Source organism: Mus musculus, chromosome 15 (genome assembly GCF_000001635.26).
Source record: "Mus musculus strain C57BL/6J chromosome 15, GRCm38.p6 C57BL/6J".
Classification (NCBI taxonomy): Eukaryota; Metazoa; Chordata; class Mammalia; order Rodentia; family Muridae; genus Mus; species Mus musculus.
Genome location: NC_000081.6, coordinates 79628544 through 79649046, shown reverse-complemented (window position 1 = coordinate 79649046; position 20503 = coordinate 79628544). Strand labels below are relative to the sequence as shown.

Below are 20503 nucleotides of genomic sequence, written 5' to 3'. Positions count from 1 at the left end.
TCTATGGTGCATGTCCCTCTTGGCACCTTCACTTCCCAAATGCTCTCCCCATGGTAAGAACACTTGAGGGTGATGAACGGGAGAGTGAACCTGCTTGAGCGACAGGATTCTGAGACTCCCAGTGTCCGGGGAGATCCTGAGGCAAAGACCTGAAAAAGCAAAAGGAGGAGCGGTAACGGGCATGGTAGGACTGGTCAGATTTCCTTAGCAGCCTGTCTGTCTCTCAGCATGCATCATTGGCTCCATGAGCCAGGTGAATCAGAGGATTATGGAAGTAGAACTGGGCTCCAGCCTGATGATCAGCACCTTGGTAAGTTGACATAGATGCTGGAACTGAGGTAAGGCACAGGAACAAAGGTTCCTAGGGAAAGTCATAGAGGTGGTTGCCCTTTGGGTCATGCATTTTTCCACAAGCATATTTGGGACAGTTGAGGTTTCAAAGTTTATCTTAAAAAAAAAATGACCAGACTCTTTTTTTTTTTTTTGAAAGTGTGTCTGTGTGTCTCTGTATGTCACATGTGTGTGGCTGCGTTTGGAGGCCAGAATAGCGTGTCTGATCCCCTGGAGCTGGGGGGTCACCCAGCATGTAGGGTGGGTACTGAACTCAGGTCCTGTGAAAGAATAGCAAGTGTTTCTGACTGCTGAGCTACCTCCTCAGCTTCCGCAGGCGGCTTCTTACGAGAAGATTTAGGTTTGCAGCGAAACTATGCCATGTGCCCCGCCCCCACACATGGATAACCTGTCTCATCAGTCTCTCCGTGCCTGAGTTACACTAAAACAGAAACCTCACCCTGGTGGAGCATCACATTCGAACTCCCTAATTTATTCTAGGCTTCCCTCCCGCTGTTGTACATTGTGTGTGTGTGGGTGCATGCACACACACAAAAACACACGTGAGCGCATGAGAGAGGGGGGGGGGAAGAGGGTGCATGTGCACACACGCAATGCATAATGCCGTGTACCTGCCACTGCAGGGCCGGATGGAATAGCTCCAGTACCCCAGCTACTGCACACTGTCCCTTGTGTCTCCTCCTAGCCTTTGCCTGTCACTGGTCTGCTTAATGTCTCTTCTGCAGTGTCACCCCTAAAGAATGCCACGATGCTGGAATCACATAGTGGCCATGATGGCTCCCCTCAGTAGTAGATATTGAAGACTCCTCCTCGGCTTCTCAGGGCTCGCCCACCTTAGCGTTTGCTGATGCTCCGGCCACCTGGATGCAGCACAGTGCGCTGGTCTGCTTCCCTCCTAGGGCATCCTGGTTGCTCCCATGCTTTTGCAACTAAGAGGAAAGCTTCGCATGCCCGAGCAAACTTTTATGTCTCTATGAGTGTTCAGCTCTTTGGGGTAAATACCAAGGAGCACAATTGTTGGACGGTGTGGGAAGAGCCTTAGATTTGTAAGAATCTATCTGAGCCACTTCCAAGGTGCTGTCTTTCTACCATCGAGGGCTGGGGTTCCTCTGCTTGGCTTCACCACCAGCACCAGCAGCGCCGCTCTGAACTCCGCTGTTCTGATAGGGTGTGGTAATGTCTCACACGTTGCTCTGGCAACGCAGGCACTGTGGCCTTCTTTTCATTGCTTATTCATCATTTTTATTTCCTCCTCTTCCTCTGTTTTTATTTTTCCAAGACAGGGTTTCTTTGTATAGCCCTGAGTGTCCAGAATGTTCTAGACTAGTCTGGCCTGAAACAGAGAATCTGCCTGCCTTTGTCTTTGGAGTGCTAGGATTTAAGGTGTGTGTGTGTGTGTGTGTGTGTGTGTGTGTGTGTGTGTTTGTGTGTGTGTGTACCACCACCACCACCATCACCTGGTTTTCTACATCTTCTTTGATGAGAGTGGAGTACTCAGGGGTAACTGTCAACTTGACAGCATAATCACCTGGGAGACTGGCCTCTGTTGATGCCTGTGGGGAGTTATTTTGATTATGCCGTTGAGGTGGGACACCCTGCCCACTGTGGATGGCACCCGTATGCTAGGATCCCGCATGATGAGAATCGGGTATGCATTTGACCTGGTCTGCTTTCTCGTTGGGAACATGGTAAGACTGCTGCTTTTAGGCACCTGCTACTGTGAGTTCTCTGCCCTGCTGGGCTATCCTCTTGAGCTGAAATAGACGCTTTCACTTACTTTTGTTAAATTATTTCACCACAGGCTGGAGAGATGGCTCAGTGGTTAAGAACACTGGTTGTTTTTCCAGAGGTCCTGAGTTCAATTCCCAGCAACCACATGGTGGCTCACAACCATCTGTATTGGCATCTGGTGTCCTCTTCTGTCCTTTTCTGTCTTGTTAAGAAATAGAAGCAGGATCATGCTGTAAATCCAGCCTGCTTTTGTTTTACTAATTTATTCTATTTTTCAAATAAATACCTCTCCTGGGGACTTTTTTAGTCAGTACTATTGGCCTGCCCATTACTTCAGTGGTCACATAGTACTCCAAAAGTTAGATGTAGCATAATCAATTTATTTCCTTATGATAAATTATCTCAGTGGTATTTTTGTTGTTGTTTATTTGAGACAGGGTTTCTCTATGTAGCCCTGGCTATCCTGGAACTCACTCTATAGATCAGGCTGGCCTCAAATTCCCAGAGATCTGCTTGCCTCTGCCTCCTGAGTACTGGCACTAAAAGTGTGCACCACCATCATCCGGCTTCAGTGGTGTTTTAAAATATTTTTATTTATGTGTGTGCCTGTGAGTATATGTCATGTATGTGCAAAGGCCCAAAGAGGCCAGAAGAGGACTTTGAACCCTCTGGAGCTACAGTTACAGTTGGGAGCTGCCTGATGCAGGCGCTGGTATCCAAACTCAGTCCTCCGGAAGGGCTCTGAGCCTTCAGCCCCTCTCTGGCATTTTTGAGCGTAGTGAACATTTGAGCGTTTCTGTGCATGCTCCTTAGGGCTTGGTCTAGTTTGCTTCTTGTTGCTCTGATAAAACACTGGCCAAAAGGAAGTTGGAGGAGAAGGATTTCTTTCCTCATACAACTTACAGCCTCTCTGAGGGAAGCCAAGGCAGAAATTCACAGTAGGAACCTAAAGGCCTGGCCTAGAGCTGCCTGCAGGCTTTTTCTTCATGGCCCACTCTGCTGCCTGGCTGCCTTCCTTCCTTTTAGATTTACTGTATTTTATATGTATGACTGTTTGCTTGCAAGTATCTATGTGTACTGTGTGTGCCTGGTGCCCTAAGAGCCCAGAAAAGGACCCTGGATGTCTGTGAACCACCATGTAGGTTCTGGGAATTGAACCTGGGTCCTCTGAAAGAGCAGCAGTTCTCCAAAGCACTGAGCCACCTCTCCAGCCCTTCAGTTTGCTTTCTTGAACAACCCAGGATGCCTGCCCAGGCCAGGCGTGGCACTACACACAGCAGCCATCAGTTAAGAAAGTGCCCTCAGACACTCCCATGGGCCAATCTGATGGAGGCAGTTCCTAGGTTCCCTCTTCCCAGTTGACTCTATTTGTGTCAAGCTGACAAAAACTCAATTGCCACACAGCCGGTTTCATATGTCTCCAGAGTAGATAGAGCCTCAGAAGTAAAAATTTCAGAGTGAGTGTGTGTGTGTGTGTGTGTGTGTGTGAGAGAGAGAGAGAGAGAGAGAGAGAGAGAGAGAGAGAGAGAGAGAGACTGAGAGACAGAGACAGAGAGAGAGAACACATGTGCATCCCATGGCATATATATAGAAGACAAAAAACAGCTGTGAGAGTCAGTTCTCTCCTGCCACGTAGGTCCCAGGATCATCAGGTTTGGTGGCAGTCACCTTTATATGCTGAGCCATCTTGCTGGCCCCATAGTCTTGTCTTCTTTTTCTTCTTTCCTCCCTCCCTCTTTCCTTCTCTCTCTCTCTCTCTCTCTCTCCCTCTCTCTCTCTCTCTCTCTCTCTCTCTCTTTCTGTGTGTTTTAAGACAGAATTTCTTGGTGTCCTTATTCTTTTCATACAAGCGAAGTCATTTTTTTAAAGATTTATTTATTATATATAAGTACACTGTAGCTGTCTTCAGACATTCCAGAAGAGGGCGTCAGATCTTGTTACAGATGGTTGTGAGCCACCATATGTTTGCTGGGATTTGAACTCCGGACCTTCGGAAGAGCAGTTGGGTGCTCTTACCCACTGAGCCATCTCACCAGCCCCCGAAGTCATTTTTTATGAAGGTGGAGGGAACCACTGGCATCGGTTCCCCAGCCCACCTCTGAGCTGGGCTTAGAGTTAAGCTGTGACTCTCAGTAGAGCACACTGACACACTCCCTGGAATGAGTCTGTGCAAGTGCATCTTCATGTGAGGGGGGGAGCACTCAGTATGAACCCTCCAGTCAGACTGTCAGTCCAAAACTCCAGAGAGTTCTCTTGACTTCTGACAAGAGGAAATGACCCTGACCTTCAACATCTTGTAAAAGGGTTGACAATAACCCAGCTCCCTCAGGGCGTTCTCAAGGATGAGGTGAGCTGTATTACATGGGACACAGCGGGGGCTTTGGAACACAGCAGGGACAGTGGAGTGCACAAGACAGAAGTCTGCACAGGCCCTCGTGGAGTGTGCTTGAGGAGTGTGCGGTCACTTCTGCCATCCCAGAATCCCTCTTGCTGGGAGATAGGACCACCACCTACATTGATAACTCTACCCAAACACAGGCGCTAGCCCCTTAGCTGACAAGCAATGCACTTTCTCTCGGGTCCTCCTAGGGACCTCGGAAGGTAGCTATTATCATCCCCTTTTAGAAAGATTGCACGTGTGTACCTGTGGGCTGCAGCCAGAACCCTACTTTGTATCCTGTGCCCCTCTGGAGTGGAGCCAGGAAGACAGCTTAGTGCAAGGGCACTCGCATGAGAGACATGTTGACAACACACAATGGGACCATGTCAGTGATGGGTGGCAGAGGCCCTTACCACCAGCGGGTAGAAGAGAGGTGCTTAGCTACACATGTTGCTCCAGGCTTGCAGGTGCCAATAAGGAAAATGCTCTATTCCCTGACCCTCGCCCTCTTCCCTGGTTACATCAATTTCTTATGCCCACTTTTCCTCCTCCTCCTGGTTTTTGAAGGCAATTGAAGACTATGAGTTGGAGAAGAAGTCTTTAAGAGAGAAAACTCACGGCAGCCCAGGAGACAAAGGCAAAAATATTTTCTCAGCCTAAAAACGTGTTTTTGTGGGGTTTGATTTTATTTTTAATTTTCTTTAGTTTGCATACTTCTTAGCTGTTTCTGTTTTGTGGTGCTAGGCATGGATCCCATGGCCTTGCACACACCAACCACATGCCCTGTCACTGAGGTGGACCCCGGTGGGGTTTTTCTGTTTGTTTGTTTGTTTGTTTGCTTGGTTTTTTCAGTTTTTGAAATAATGCAGTTGAGTAGGAATCCAGAGCTCTACCCCAGGATAGGTTTTGTCCTCTTCCGCATTAGCCTTCCATCAGACTTGACAGTGGACAAGGAAGGAGGGAGGGACAGGATCACAGAGTGACAATCTGTTAGGTGGCTGATGGTGGCACCATCAGATGTATATGATAGAGGGGAGTCCTGCTGGGGACAGGAACTTGTCTAGTGCACAGCATCTGGTCTTCCCAGCTGACTCTAACCAGATAGGCCAGGCCTGAGCTGTGCTGGTCACCTGGCAGCTCTCTCTCAAGGTCTTAGCTCCCAGGAGCAGGGATGACCACCACCCCTCATTTCTAACTTTTCCTCTATTCTCAGTCAAGAAACAGAAGGAAGAGCCACCGATATCTTGCCAAGGCTCAGAGCTCCGGAATGCCAGAGTGCTTCCCACAAAAAGGGTAAGAGCTGAGTGTCACGTTGCAAACAAACAAACAAACAAACAGAAAACAACAAACAAAAACGGGCCTTATTCCTCCTAAGGGAAGATTTGATGCCTAGTTATCGATCCATACAGGAAGTGCAGGGTTCACTCTTTCAACGATCTGGCACTACTTCAACTCTAGAATTGTTCATGCCACTCTGGGAAGGGCCGAGCTGACCCCAGCCTCAGCAACAGGAGGGTGGCAGAGCCTTACTGTTAGAGCCAAGATGTCTCCCTGGAGAAGCAGAGGCCTCCTGTCTCTCCTGTCTTTGCTGAGACATTGCCATACAGCTCCACGTGCCTTCTCCAGAGCAAATTCCCATGTCTCCACCCCATTCGCCAGCCAGGCTGATTACGGCGATCTCTGCAGACACGCTGTCATGCAGTGATGCAGGAAGATGGGGTGACCGTCATTCAGCATGTCAGAGGAAAGGCACTGCCTTCCACTTAGTTCTCTTACCCAAGGCCAGCCCCCTCTACTGCCAACAAGTCCCACGTCATCATCGTCCCTGTCAAGATTCACTTCCACAGGCTGGGGTTGTGGCTCAAGGGTAGGTGCTTGTGTGGCAGGCTCAAAGCCCTGGGTTCTGTCTCCTGTGTCCAGCATTGCAAAAATTTTAATTTAGCCCTCCCACCCAAAAAATAGTTGGTTATTTATACTATCCAGATCACCTGTGCCCAAAGCCTTAGGAAAAAATTACCATTTTTTTAAATTATATTTATTTTGTGTGTATGTGTGCAGGGGGTGGTACTCATGCCACGGCACACACAGGGAGGTCTGAGGACAACATGCAGAAGTCAGATGTCTGCTTCTATCTTGTGAGTCCCAGGGATTGAACTAAGGTCACCAGACTCACCTTTGCTCACAAAGCCATCCCGATGACACCTGTTGACATTATTCCTCGTTTCCTCTCTATGATTGTGCTGTCTTTATGTAGAAGAGGAAGGACCGTACCCTGCGGTTTTAAATTGTCAAGATGATGGAGCCCATATGCTTTTGTTCTTTAGAAAACAGCAGATAAGAATCTGCTCGCAGAGCTGCACGAACACCCCCCGTTTGATGAAATGAAGCCCAATAAACTGCCCAATGGTGTGGACTTCTGTGACATGGTGGGCAATGTGATCCGGTCTGAGAAAAATCCCCTGAGCGGCAAGGTAAGGGAAGAGAGAGCAGGCAGTGGGTCCCGTCTTGGGCCAGCTCCGCCCTCACCGTGCATGCCTTTGTGTGGTCAGAGGACACTTTTTAGGAGGGATGGGACTCAGTCATCAGGCTTGTTGCTTTTACCTGCTGAGCTATCTTGCCAGCCCTGTGGTATGTTTGGATTGCATGTCCTGTTATAAGGCTGCATGCATCTTTACAGACACACGTGTGTCTGCAGGCTGAATGCTCTTCTGTCAGCTGCTCCGCGGTGCTCCAGTAAGCCTGACTTCTGTTCCCAATTTGATGCCGTAACTGGGGGATTCTTCCGGTTGCTTTTCTCATTGCTGTGACAAGATGCTTGACAGAAATTACTTAAGGAAAGAAAGCTTTATGCTGGCTCATGGCTTCTGAGAGAGGCCAAGTGGATCTGTCTCTGTGGCGGTGGGAGGTGGCGGCTGCTTGTTTACAAGGCAGAAGACAGGACACCGGGCAGCGTGGTAGCGGAGCTAGGATTGGACTAGGAATCTTGAGAGCTGTGGGTAGAACTTCGGCAGGCAGAGTGATGATGCCCACAGATGCAGACAAGAGGCAACCCAGAGGCAGGAGACAACTGGGGGGAGGTCTGCAGAGGGAAGATGCTCATAGAGCTGAGTTCATGTGGCTGGCCCTCTTCATCTTTTATAGTTATGTAATCTCTGTTCCCCAAACAGCTCTGGTAGACAGTCACCCCTTCATTCCTAGCAGCTGACTTACTGCTGCACCTCACTCCTCCCCTCTCTGTCCCCCCCCCCGCCCCCTCCCCCTGTCCTGGCTCCTTTCCTGCCGCTCGACTGTGCTGAGTCAGTCCTTCCTGAATGACATGAAGAGTGAAGGCGTGTGACCTGGTAATAGACACACAGGCAGCATTCAGTAATATATATGTGGGGAGGCAACACAAGCTACATTTTCTGCTCCTCTGAGCTTGTGAGTAGTTGCTTTAACTTTTGACTTACGTATGTTTATTACTGATTCAGTCGAATCTCGGGGCTCTGTCCTTTGTATTTCCGTAGTAACCTCACAAGTTTGTAACCAGAGCTATCCAGAGCTGAGAGGGAAGGAGGTGGCTGGAACCTCCACCCAGAGTTATGGGTTCCCAGTACTGGCCCCGCCACTTGCCATATTATTTTGGACAGGTCCTTTCAGCTCTGTGGCCCTCAGTGTTCTTACCGTGGGACCTCTGCTTCTTAGTTTATAATAATGATGTTTGCTCAAAGATTGCAACCAGGTTAAGAAAGAGAAAATGAAGTTGCAGGCGTGGGTGCCACAGTGAAACCCTGTCTTGAACAAGAACAGTAATAATAGCAACGCCCACAGTAATAATATGATTATCCTCTCTTTTCAAGTCTTACTGTTCAGACAGGGAACTAGAGAAGTTTCTGTGCTCGCCTTTTCTCGCCGCCATGTGGCTGGACAGCTTTTGGTGGCTATTTCATGAGAGGTACCAGGTAAGTGTGTATCTGTGTTTTTCCCCTGGCTTAACTCACTTGCCTATGGAACAAAGTCCTGGTTTGTTAACACGAGCAACAAGGCCCTTCAGTCCCAAGAGTCACCCCTGCAGACTCAGCCTGTCACCTCCCTCCTCTGGCCCCTCTCGTGTACCTGAACTTCGGGTATAACCCAATGCCCTGCTGGCCCCCTGCGCTTGAATAGACAGTCTCTGCTAAGGAGTGGGTCCAGGGCAGGGGCGAGAGGAGAACTTGGGCCCCCCTGGTCCAGAGTTAAGTACTTCCCTTCACAAACACTCCATATGTGTTTTGTAAATATGGATAGCAGAAGAGCAGCCTGTTCCCCAAAGCATATGAGATCAGCTCACTGGAGAATAAGATTTCGGGTGTGAGAACGGTGCTTCGCCTGAGCTGCCGCAGACCCGTGCTGGGTGTGGTGGTGCTTGTTCGAGGCCAGCCTGGGGTTATCTGGTGCAGCAGCATGGGAACCGAAGCAGGGACGATAGTGATTCTCTGCATCTCTCTCACTCGGCAGCCAGACAAGGAGATCCAGAAAAAGCTGTTCGACCGAATAGCCCGAAATTACGCCTCCCTGTTGTTCAAAATGTGTCGGTCCCATTATGAAGAGGCACTCTTAAAGGTGAGTGCCACACACTACTTAAAAAACATCCTTGCTGGAAAGAGAATGCTGCAAACAGGCCTTCCATAAAGGAGTAATAAGTACTTGTGTTCTGGCTTGTAATTTAGTCATTGCAAAGAAGTATGGCTGAGTCCTATACTCACTGGGAAGATGTGACAGTACATCTTGGCTGGTGGGGAAAAAAGGTGTTGGACTTGTTTTTTTTTTTAATGTTTTAAAACTATGTATGAATATGTGTATATATATATATATATAAATATACATACACACACATATATGTGTGTGTATATTTTTGTTACAGATGGTTGTGAGCCACCATATGGTTTTTGAACTGGGATTTGAACTCAGGACCTTTGGAAGAGCTGTCGGTGCTCTTAACCGCTGAGCCATCTCACCAGCCCCCCTTTTTATTTTCTATGTGTGGTTGCATGCCTGTGTAGATGTATGTGCCCTGTGCACAGAGCGCCAGCAAAGGGTAGAAGAGGACATTGGATTCCCTGGAACTGGACTTACAGCCAGCTGTGAGCTGCCGTGTAGGGGCTGGGAATCGAACCTGGCTCTTATGGCCGGGCATGGTGGCGCACGCCTTTAATCCCAGCACTTGGGAGGCAGAGGCAGGCGGATTTCTGAGTTCGAGGCAAGCCTGGTCTACAAAGTGAGTTCCAGGACAGCCAGGGCTATACAGAGAAACCCTGTCTTGAAAAATCAAAAAAAAAAAAAAAAAAAAAAAAAAAGAACCTGGCTCTTTTGGGATAATCATCAGTGCTTTTAACCATTGAGCCATCCTTCCTTCTAGCCCCTTAGCTATTTTAGTTCATGTTTCTGTGTTATAGAAAAAAGCTTATAATGTTAAAATGAGAAGTGTAAACACATATATACCTTTTGTGTGGATCTGAACTAAAGAGAAGAAAAGATGTCAATAGATAATTTTTTGATGAGAAAGGACAATGTAGGGGAAGTAGTCATTAAGCAAACAACTTGATAGGTTGAACTGTATCCACACTGTGTTTGTATGTATTATATGTATGTATGTATGTATGTATGTGTATCTGTGGGTATGTTTGTATATGTGTGTGTGTATATTTTTTTCTGAAATAAGGTTTCACTCTAGTCTAGTCTAGCTTCAAAATGATATGTAGTGCTGACTAGCCTCAAATTCTCCATCCTCTGCTTCAAAATCTTCAAGAGAAGATTACAAGCCCATGTCATTACACCCACCCATTAACTATAGAGTTTTTTTGAACTTCTACACACAAAATTAAGATGTACATAACAAATTATAGGAAAATGCTGGTGGCATTTTTTTTTTAGATTTATGTTTTTTTTAATGTGTATGAGTGTTTTGCCTATATGTATGTCTGTGTACCACATGCATACCTGGTGACTTAGGAGGTCAGAAGAGGGCACTGGAGCCCCTGGATCCTGGTGCAGATGGCTGTGAATTGCCTTATGGGCTCTGGGAGTTGAACCTGGGTCTTCTGCAGGAGCAGCTAATGCTCTCAATCACTAGCCCAACTCTTCAGCTCCTGGTGACTTGTGTGTTCCACAGCACAAAGAACTCTTATAAATCAGTAAGGAAAATTAGAGATATTGGGACTGATGAGATGGCTCAGCCATTAGCAGCATTTGTTGCTCTTGGAAAACATCTGGGTTTGGTTCCCAGCACCCACAGGGTCGCTCACAGCCATCTTTAACTCCAGGTCTGGGGAATCCTATAGATTTTCTTAACCACACTCGAGTCTAAGACAAACTTTTAGAAAATTAGCTATCTCATAGCTTCATGGGTAAAGTACTTAATGAGAAAGTCACCAAGGAAGAAGCATGGATAGGAGAAAAGCTTAGCCACAGCCTCTGAAAAGGGAAATGAAAGCAGTCACTGAACAGCCTGGGAGCTGGGGATGTAGCTCAGAAATAGAGTGCCTCTCAACTCGATCAGTCCTAGACTCAGCCTCCAGCATCACACAAAGAGAAGGAGAGAGAAGAGAAGCGAACAGAGGAGAGGAGAAGGGAGGGGAGGAGAGGAGAGGAGAGAGAAGGAGAGAAGAGAGGAGCAGAGCCCCTTTAAGCCTGTAATTCCAGCATTCAGGAGGCTGAGAGATAGTTTTCTCTCTCTCTCTATTGAAAGATTTATTTGCCGGGCATGGTGGCGCACGCCTTTAATCCCAGCACTCGGGAGGCAGAGGCAGGCGGATTTCTGAGTTCGAGGCCAGCCTGGTCTACAAAGTGAGCTCCAGGACAGCCAGGGCTATACAGAGAAAGCCTGTCTCGAAAAACCAAAATATATATATATATATATATTTATTTATTTATTTTATGTATATGAGCCCACTGTAGCTATTTTCAGACACACCAGAAGAGGGCATCGAATCCCATTACAGATGGTTGTGAGCCACCATGTGGTTGTTGGAAACTGAACTCAGGACCTTTGGAAGAGCAGTCAGTGCTCTTAACCACTGAGCCATCTCTCCAGCTCAAGATGATTTTCCTAAGCTCTTGAGCTGCATAGTGAGACCTTGTCTCAAAACAAAGCAAACCTGATCCTGTTTGGGGAGATGGTAACTGAGAGGTGCATGCTATCTTTGTGGATACATCTTTGTGGATACATCTTTGTGGATACATCTCCGGATCTTGTCATCTCCTTGGCTGTGCTCTGGGCAGACAGACCACTGTAGACACATGCTTGGGGTGGGCTGGGAGGGGAGGGAACAGTGGTGGCTGATGGCTGCACAGAGTGAGGTGCCTGAGGAGCATCCTCAGTGACACCAGGGTGGGGAGGCAGCCCAAGGCAGCCTGGTATTGGGAAGAGCCAGGGCTCTGTTCTGGGGACAGGGACACTGGGGTTGACACTGAGCTCTGCCCCTCCCAGAGGCTCTCGTCACTTCTGAGCAAAGCCATGTACACCAGCTTCTGCTGCTGCTTCCCCCAGTCCTGGTTCAACACCCACGAATTCAAGTCAGAGATCTGTAACACCATGAACCTGTGGGTTTCAGGTGAGGTCACACAACCAGGCAGGGGGAGCTGGTGGGGCAGGTGGCATCGTCCCTGTTCTGCAGGTGAACAAACCCTCTAGAGAGGAGTGGCAAGGCCAGGACAACGCTGGCAGCAGATCTCAGGTTCCCATTAAGCAGCAGGAGGCTCAAGGTCTCTCTCTGCCTCTCTCTGTCCTACTCCATTCCGGTTGGTGGAAGTGACCGTCACCATTCTTGGCTTCTTTAAGGGATGTATCCTTGCCTACAGAGCTATAACAATTGGGACTACTCAGAACTGGATCCAGAGAGGTTCCGGCAAGAAGAATTAATGTTACAGAGCAGTCGACTTCTGAAGGGTAAGCTCTCAGCTGTGGCCCCGGCTCTTCTGCTCCCTAACACAACCCAGCCACCATGTAACTAGAGGCAGGGGTACCAGGGCATTGATGTCTCCACCAGATTATCTCTCAGACTTTCAAACTGGCCACCAAAGGAATTAAAAAAAAATCAGTGCTTTTGGATTGTATCTGAGGAGTAGAATTTTACATTTGGTGGAAGCTGTAGACACCCAGCTCTGGTAAAGAGACTGCCTCTCATGCATAAGACCATGTGTTCCTCCCCCGGAGCTATAAACAAGATAAAACCACCGTCTTGTCGATTCTCCTATACTGCATTAGGTCTGTACGTTCTATTATCATCCATGAGGTCTGTGTGTTCTCTACTCTCCTCAGGCTGTATGTTCTAGTATCGTCAGAGGCTTGTGTTTTTCTATACTCTCTCTAGACTGTATGTTGTCCTATAGAAGATAGAAAGTTAGTTGATAGGAGCTTAGGGGTTTAGTGGTGCCTGGGGCCTGCTGAACCCTCTGGGCACCATTTCACACTGATGACAATCAACGGAAGGAGCCCTCCATGCTTGTCACAGATGAGGACATGGATGGTCTGAGGAGTAGCTCCAGCTTTTCATTCCTCTCAACGTGTCATGTCATAGACATGTCTTGGTGGCACATACCTCTAATCCCAGCATTTGGGAGGCTGAGGGAGGAGGCTTTCTTCAAATTTGAAACCAGTTTGGTCTACTACAGAACAGAAAATTCTGTCCTGAAACTTCACGTGTCAGCCACACTGTGAGTACTGTAACTACCCCAGTTCATTGGCATTGATATTTCACTTTGGTGACCAGACTGAGAGTCTGTGACAGGTCAGCTCATGTCAAGAGCTCCATGAGCCAGACCCTATACTGAGAGTATCACTGGGTATGTAAGCCCCACCTCTCCTTCCTACCCAAGGGCAATGGAGGTACGTCAGCCACAGCTCGTGGAGTGCTCTTGCCTTGGTTGGAGGCAGGGTGCAGAGACCATGAGGAGCAGAGCCAGGCCAGCCCCCGACACCGACAGTGCCGAGTGCCCACATCGAGATTTGAAGTTCACTGTTTCAAGCAGGTGAAGGGAGGACCAGGGATGTAGAAGCTGTGGAGCTTAAGTTGGTCAGACCCAGCAGCTGACCAAGGTCCGCCCACACCACCTGCAGCCACAGTGAAGCTCAGGTCTTTTCTTGGGGTTCTAAGGAAGAGCCTGGCTGTACCCCTTTGCATAGAGTTGGCTGCAGTGTCTGGAAATTGTAACAGCCACCCCTTTGTCAGGGCCAGACCCTGCCAGCTGTCACTGTTCAAAGCAAACAGAGGTGAGTTCCTTAGTCAGCAGATATACTCAGGGATTTCTTTTTTAAGTGAGGAGGAAAAAAAAAGAAAGAAGCCAGTCTTTAGTCCTACCTCCAAGGGTTAGCTATGCTTTTTTTTTTTAATGAGTTATAAGTTTACCAGCTTGTCATATGACAGTTTTTCTTATTTTTTGGTGGTTTCAGGGCTCAAACCCAGCTATAGCCCATGCTACTTCTGAACTCTAACACTTTAACACCTCAGCCCTAGACTTTTCTTTTTATGTTTAATTATTTTCTATTAACATTTTCTTAGATCTAGTTTATGCATATGAGCGTTTTGCCTGCATGCGTGTCTGTATGTTGTGTGTGCGCTTGGTGCCCACAAAGGTCGGGAGAGGGTGTTGGATTCCCCAGGAACTGGGAGTTAAAGGTAGTTGTGAGCCACCATGTGGGTGCTGTGACTGGAACCCATGTCCTCTGCAAGAGTAGAATGATCTTTAAACACTGAGCCATCTCTCTCCCCTGGATTTCGTTTTGCAAATGTTTTATCCAGCCAGACCTTCTGGTACGCACTTCCAACCCTAGCACTTGGGAAGCTGAGGCAAGAGAACTGTAAACTAGAGGCCAACCTGGTCTATCCAGAGAGTCCAAGGCCAGCCTGGGCTAGACACTAAGACCCTGTTTAAAAAACAAACAAGCAAAGAAAGTTTAGGAGGAGTCAGGAGGCTGGGCATGGTGGTGCACACCTTTAATCCCAGCACTTTGGAGGCAGAGGCAGGTGGATCTTTGTGAGTTCCAGGCCAGCCTAGTCTATAACCAGAGTTATATAGTAGAGACACTGTCTCAAAAACAAACAAACAAACAAACAAACAAAAGAAATCAGACAGGTCAGGAGCTCATGGAGACCCCTGTCTAAAAGCAAAACAACAAACAAATGAACATTTTTTTCCTCTGGGACTTAGTTGGCTATTTTTTTAGGATTCTAGGTGGTTGGTTTTCTGTGAAGCCACTGTGCTATGTTCTTGGTTTCCTGTACACTGTGAACTGTAGCCTTGTGGACATTATTCTCTGGCTAGGTCATTAGCTCTGCCTTGTTGAGCAGAGGCCCGTGCCTGCCTGGGTCCAGGTCTGGTTTTGTCTTGCTCTTGTGAGTGCTTCTAGGGTTGTCTTAGCATCCCCACATCCCAACATGCAATGGTCAGACCCCACAAAGCAGCTTTTTCTGTCTTCTAGCAAGAGAGTTCACCCTCTTCACTTGTAAGAAATCCTCCATTCAGCAGATAGAACAGAAGCACACGAAGTTCCATAACCTTGTGGTAAGTGGGGAACCCAGGCATGGACCATGAACTCCCCAGAACCCCAAAGCTGCTACAACCTGGGATTCCTGGAGCATCCGTGTAGCCCTCTGTGGCCGGCATGTCCCTGTACCTCTGTCCGGTTCTATCCCATTTCCTCAGAGTGGGGCCTGATAGGGCCCAGACTATCCACAGAAGAGAGGAGCGTAGTAGGTGATAACCACAGGACATAAGAAAGGAGGTAGCTCCAGCCTGAGCCCAGGCTGAGCCCCAGATGTGCAGGCTCACAGCTCTAGATGCACATCTGGCTTTCAGTCTTTGTAGCTCTGTCTCTCTCCCTACTCCTCTTCTTCTTTCCCATCTCCCCACATTCTCTCCTGAGAGTGGAATCAGGCCCTGCTAGGCTAGCCCTCCATGACTACACTACAGATGCTTCACTGTCATGCTCAGAGCTGCTTTTCGTGGCCTGGTCTAGAGGACGCACCTTAGGAAGCTAGCCCAGTCAGTCCCCTTTCTTTCTGAGCATTCGTGTGGTCCAGTCATCACTGTGACCATGGCCATGTCCACACTAATTTTGAAGCCCTGGGTCAATATGGCTGTTCTGACACCTGAGTGCCCGTATCCAACACTGCATGAAACCTGCTGCTGTGTCAGGTGGCATATCTCTGGCTGTGAGCAGGGGCCATGTGTTTACTCTGGCCTACTCAGCAGAGACTTAGCAGCCCCCGGCCCCCAGCCCCCATGCCCTGTGTGCCTCTTGTGACAGCCTGCATTCTCACGGAGGGATTCGTGGTTAGTTACAGTTCTCCTTCTGTTAGGATGGAAACTCCATGAGGAAGGGTCTGTCTCTGTCACATGTCTTCAAATGTAGGCATGGCACCAAGGATATCAGGACTTCATGATGATCTCCTTTGTAAGCTCTGGGCCCTGTTTAGCCTAGGATGGAGCTCTGTAAATACCACTCCTGCCCCAAGCACAGACAGAACCAGACAGAACAGGCATTGCCGAGGGCCAGCTGTCCTTCAGACCATCACCAAAATATTAGTCACTGTTTGGGCACTGCCAATCACAGCACCCCAAACAAATAGCTTTCTGCGTACTGGAACACAGAAAGCCTTCTGACATTTATTGCAAGAACCCAGCTGAGAGATCCCATCTTCTGTCCTAGAAATAGAAGCACTCAAAACCTGGAACCTTGAAAGCAGCTGAAATGTGAGTGACGAGCCAGGACAGAGGGGATAGAGAGAGCCTCTTGCCACGAACAGACAGTTCTCCATCTTCTCAGCAGATGCAGCTGGCTGCAGTCTTACTGTCATGCGTGTCAGTGGCTGAGAGTTCAGGATCCAGGGCACCAAGCAGAGATTCCTCTAAGACCAACCTGCCATCTGCCCTTGGCTTGCTCACGCACTGAAGGGCAGTAATAGATCCAACCTCTCCTGTGGTTCATCTATAAGCCAGAGCTCCCAGGCCTGTCAAAGATTCCCTCAAGTCTTCCATCCCTTTAGTGGGTTTTAAAGAAGAGACTGGGAAGCAGCTTCTGTAGAGAGGGATTGCAGTCGGAAGATGGCTCTGTTTACCAAGCGCTTGGTATGTAGGCATGAGGACCCGAATTCAGTCCCAAGGACCGTGAGAGAGGATGGCTATGGTATATGTGCCTATGCTCCCAGTGTTGGGGAGGCAGAGGCAGGCAGATCCCTGAACTAGGGGTTCTGGCCAGTCAGATACATCTAATCACTGAGTACCAGGCTTCTGAGAGGTCCTGCCTCCTGGCTGTCCTCCAGGAAGCAGCTGCTCCCGTGCTCCCATCGGCACTCCTCCTGAACACCAGGGTCAGGTGTGGTGCGTAGGAAAGGTTGAAGAGAGGAGAGCAATGGTGGTCTTTTACCCTGGATGTAGAGAGAAGTGCAAGCTTGTCCTAAATGGCGCGCCCAGAAGGTGTCACGTGAGCTGAGAACCAAAGAAGCTGCTTTAGGGCTTTATTGCTGTGAAGAGACACCATGACCATGGCAACTCTTATAAAAGATGACATTTAATTGGGTCTGGCTTACAGCATCAGAGGCTTAGTCCATTATTGTCATGGTGGGAAACATGGCAGCGTCCAGGCTGGCATGGTGCTGGAGACAGAGCTGAGAGTTCTACATCTTGTGTGTCACCTTGAGCAATAATAGACCCCTAAGCCCTCCCCAACAAGGACACACTTCCTTTAATAAGGCCACACCTCCTTATAGTGCTACTCCCTATGGGCCAAGCATTCAGACTCAAGAGTCTATGTGGGCCACACCTAGTCAGAACAGCGCAGGAGCCAATGGGAGAATGTGAGAGCCTTTAAGGAAACAGGAGCAGCACGTGCAAAGGCCCTGAGGCTGAAGAAAGGAAGGAGAGAAGGAAAGGGAGGGAAAGTCGAGGATGAAGGAAAGAAAGATAGAGTGACTCAGAACAGGGAGGAGGAGCGTGATGCAGAACTTCCTAAGTGAAGGAAGTTGAGGCAGGAGTTATGACAAAGGATATGGACTGGCCATCCTCTGAAATGTGAGGCTGTACCATTTCCATTATCCACTCACGTGTTAATGGACAGCCGGGCCATGTCCCGCTCCCAGCTGTAGTGTCTAGAGCGGCCTTAAACCTATGTGTGTGGTAGGTGTACATTTGTCTGGGCATCTGCCCAGAAGTGGCGGTCATATGGAAGTTTTATTTTTAACTTTTTGAGAAACTTCTAGACTGATTTTCCTAGTGGCTGGTTAATTTGTACCCCCACCCCCCACCCCATCATCAGTAATTCAGGACTCCTCTCCCCCAAATCACCTCTGCCATTTGTTGTCACACGTGGGAGTTTTGTTGTTATTGTATAAGTATGTGACCACACTAAAGATAGTCCCTTGCCCCTTCTACATCTCTGCGTAGATGTGTGTCTATGGCTGGTCAAGTCAATGAGATATGTGGATATACCGTGTGGCAGCTTATGGGATCCCTCTTTCATTTAATAGCCTTGTGTGGATCCTTCTCTGTAAAATGATTATATAGTCTAGCTAGTCTGTAGAAAAGACACGAAATCCAGGTATTTTATTTACAAGCTGTGAGCCTCGATCGGGCAGCTGTTGATCTATTCCAACTTACATCCCATCCATGTGTTCCTTGGTACTTGCTGTTTCTCCTGGCTGTTTGCTCTGATGGCGGCTTTCTCCCCTAGCATCCTTTCTCCCTTCCTCTGTGACCCCCAGCCAGGTGACTACAAACCCACCTACCTCTATCTACTGCCCAATCACAGGCTTTAGCCTTTTATTGCCCAGTTAACTTGTAGGGCACAGTTACATAGCATCAGTTGGTGCGTGCACAATCTCCTTGTGGGGGAGGGGCCACCAGGTCTTGGGGCCAGTATTAGCATTTGCCTACACAGCAGTGCTAGACCAACCCCAGCACTTCCCAGTCCCCCTTCCTAACCAGCTGCCTGGAGCATGGGTGTGGTGCCTGGTGCTCTGGCTGCTATCTTGCTCCCTGAGGACAATATCCTTAAAGTGAAACCAGAAAGTGGGAGAAATCAGTGACCCCGAGCCTTAGCACAGCAGAAACACCACATAAGTCAAGGGCTGCCTGTCTCCTGACACTTCACTGGGAGAGCAGGGTCTACAGATTTGGAGCCACTGTTGAGTTAGTGTCCTGCTAGTCTGCGGGTGCTTCAAGGCTTGGAGCCCTGTTGGGAGCTGCATGCACCTTGCAAATGGAAGTTTCCTTCCTCTTCAAGGGACCCCCTCCACTCCCCGAGAGCAAAGCTGTTTAGTCCCTAGCAGCTGAGTGACACTCCATTGCTGCCTGGGCCCCACTCCACACCAACCCATCTTTCTTGGTCTGGTCAGGCCAGACCAGAAGGCTCGTCTCAGGCCTTCCTTTACAGTGAATGATGGGATGTGGATGGGTGCAAGTATTTCTCTCATACCACTTTTGCTAACTCTATTCTTTTTTTTTTTAAGGGTCTCCTGAAGGCTTCTCATTCAAAGGTAATGAAGGAAAAAGAACTTTCAAATAAGACTACAGAGGAAAGCTATAGGTGCCGCGGCATGAAAGGTGAGCAGGCTGTTGTGGAGCGCACAGCTGGCTTTTCTCTCAAGCCTCAGCGCCCTGCTGCTTGGATACATCCGAACATAATTGGCTTTGCCCTTGGATTTGACCTGGGCCTTGACTCCAAGCACTAGCTGGGCACGGAGGGCACATTGTTGTTTCGGTCAGATAAGCACCTAAATGTGCAAGACCTTCCCTGGGACAAAGAACCGTCTGTGCAAGTGTTAAGAGTCAAGAGTGCCAGGGCTCCCCATCTGCTCCTCCTGCCAGCGTCACAGGATGCCGTCCCACGCCGTCATCCGGAGCAGCCTGAGGAGTTCCTCTAGGGTTTGGGAGACCTCTGCGTTTACTCAGTCCAAACTAACATTCATGGCTTGAGTGCTGAAGAGAGTTCTAGAACCCAACAGTAACACAACGCAGACACACACACACACACACACACACACACACACACACACACACACACACACACAGACACATACACACACATACAGACACATACACACATACATGTGATTGATTATTTTATTTTTATGTGTGTGTGTGTGTGGGGGGGTGTGCACATATGTGCAGATGCCCTCAGAGACCCAGAAGAGAGCGACGGATCTCCTGAAGCTAGAGAACCAGGCAGGGTGAGCCACTGTAGAAGGATGCTGGGAACCAAACTCTTGTCTTGTGGAAGAGCAGCCAACACTCCTAAGCACTGAGTGATCCCTCCAGCCACTAGAGATATTTTAACATAGACTTAAGTACAATGATCAGGGGAAGAGAGGGACTCAGAAGAAAGTGAAGCCCACCAGGGCATGTGAGTGTGGGCTTCTTTGTTTTTTTGTTTGTTTGTTTGTTTGTTTTCTTTTTTGTTTTTTGAGACAGGGTTTCTCTGTGTAGCCCTGGCTGTCCTGGAACTCACTCTGTAGACCAGGCTGGCCTTCAACTCAGAAATCCTCCTGCCTCTGCCTCCTGAGTGCTGGGTTTAAAGGCGTGTGCCACCACGCCCGGCAAGTGTGGGCTTCTTAAAGAGATCTTTTACTTACTGTTTTTTCAATAATCACATATAAGATTTTTAGTGAGGTTTATAGTTACAGGAACATAGCTGGTAACATGAAAGTCCAGCCCACTGGGGAGAAAGAGTTCAGGTTTGTTGTTGTTGTTTGTTTGTTTGTTTGTTTGTTTTTTAATTCTTTCCTTGCTGTGTACATAGGCTGGCCCCAGTCTTGTGGAGTTCAGCTTCTTTTGCATCCCAAGTGCTGGAATCAAAGTCATGTGCTACCCTTGGTAAGGGTCTGTTCGTTGTAAACCAAGCTAAGTGTAGTCAAGATTGCATGCTACATGCAGAGAAGGGAATGAGGCTCTGTCTAGGGTCATACACATTCAGGCCTTAACTGCTTCTTTAACATAAAGTGCCTGCATATGAAAGGGGTAGTGAGGATGATCTGATGACCCGACTTTCCAGCAGATGTGCTGGCTTTCTTGCTTAGTTGGTGAGAC

The 20503-nt window shown here is 48.4% G+C and overlaps 1 protein-coding gene across 20 annotated transcripts in view; it reads left to right on the top strand.

Annotated features, from left to right (window-relative positions):
- Positions 1–20503, top strand: part of Fam227a (family with sequence similarity 227, member A) — a 49381-nt gene that overhangs the window by 9910 nt on the left and 18968 nt on the right. For 4 of the 20 annotated variants that reach the window (XR_003951444.1, NM_029407.1, XM_011245765.3 and 1 more), the window contains exons 3-12: positions 216–310; positions 5030–5099; positions 5676–5755; positions 6787–6933; positions 8302–8403; positions 8939–9043; positions 11910–12033; positions 12261–12368; positions 14901–14983; positions 18928–19021. Coding sequence is in view for 17 of the 20 variants with exons in the window: in NM_029407.1 (NP_083683.1) it covers positions 216–310; positions 5030–5099; positions 5676–5755; positions 6787–6933; positions 8302–8403; positions 8939–9043; positions 11910–12033; positions 12261–12368; positions 14901–14983; positions 18928–19021 (1008 nt within the window). In the remaining 3 variants the exon portion in view is untranslated. Of the gene's footprint in view, positions 1–215; positions 311–5029; positions 5100–5675; positions 5756–6786; positions 8404–8938; positions 9044–11909; positions 12034–12260; positions 12369–14900; positions 14984–18927; positions 19022–20216; positions 20291–20503 lie in introns of those variants that run through there. The other 16 variants (XM_030248809.1, XM_017316777.2, XR_001781573.2 and 13 more) reach the window with 14 other exon arrangements.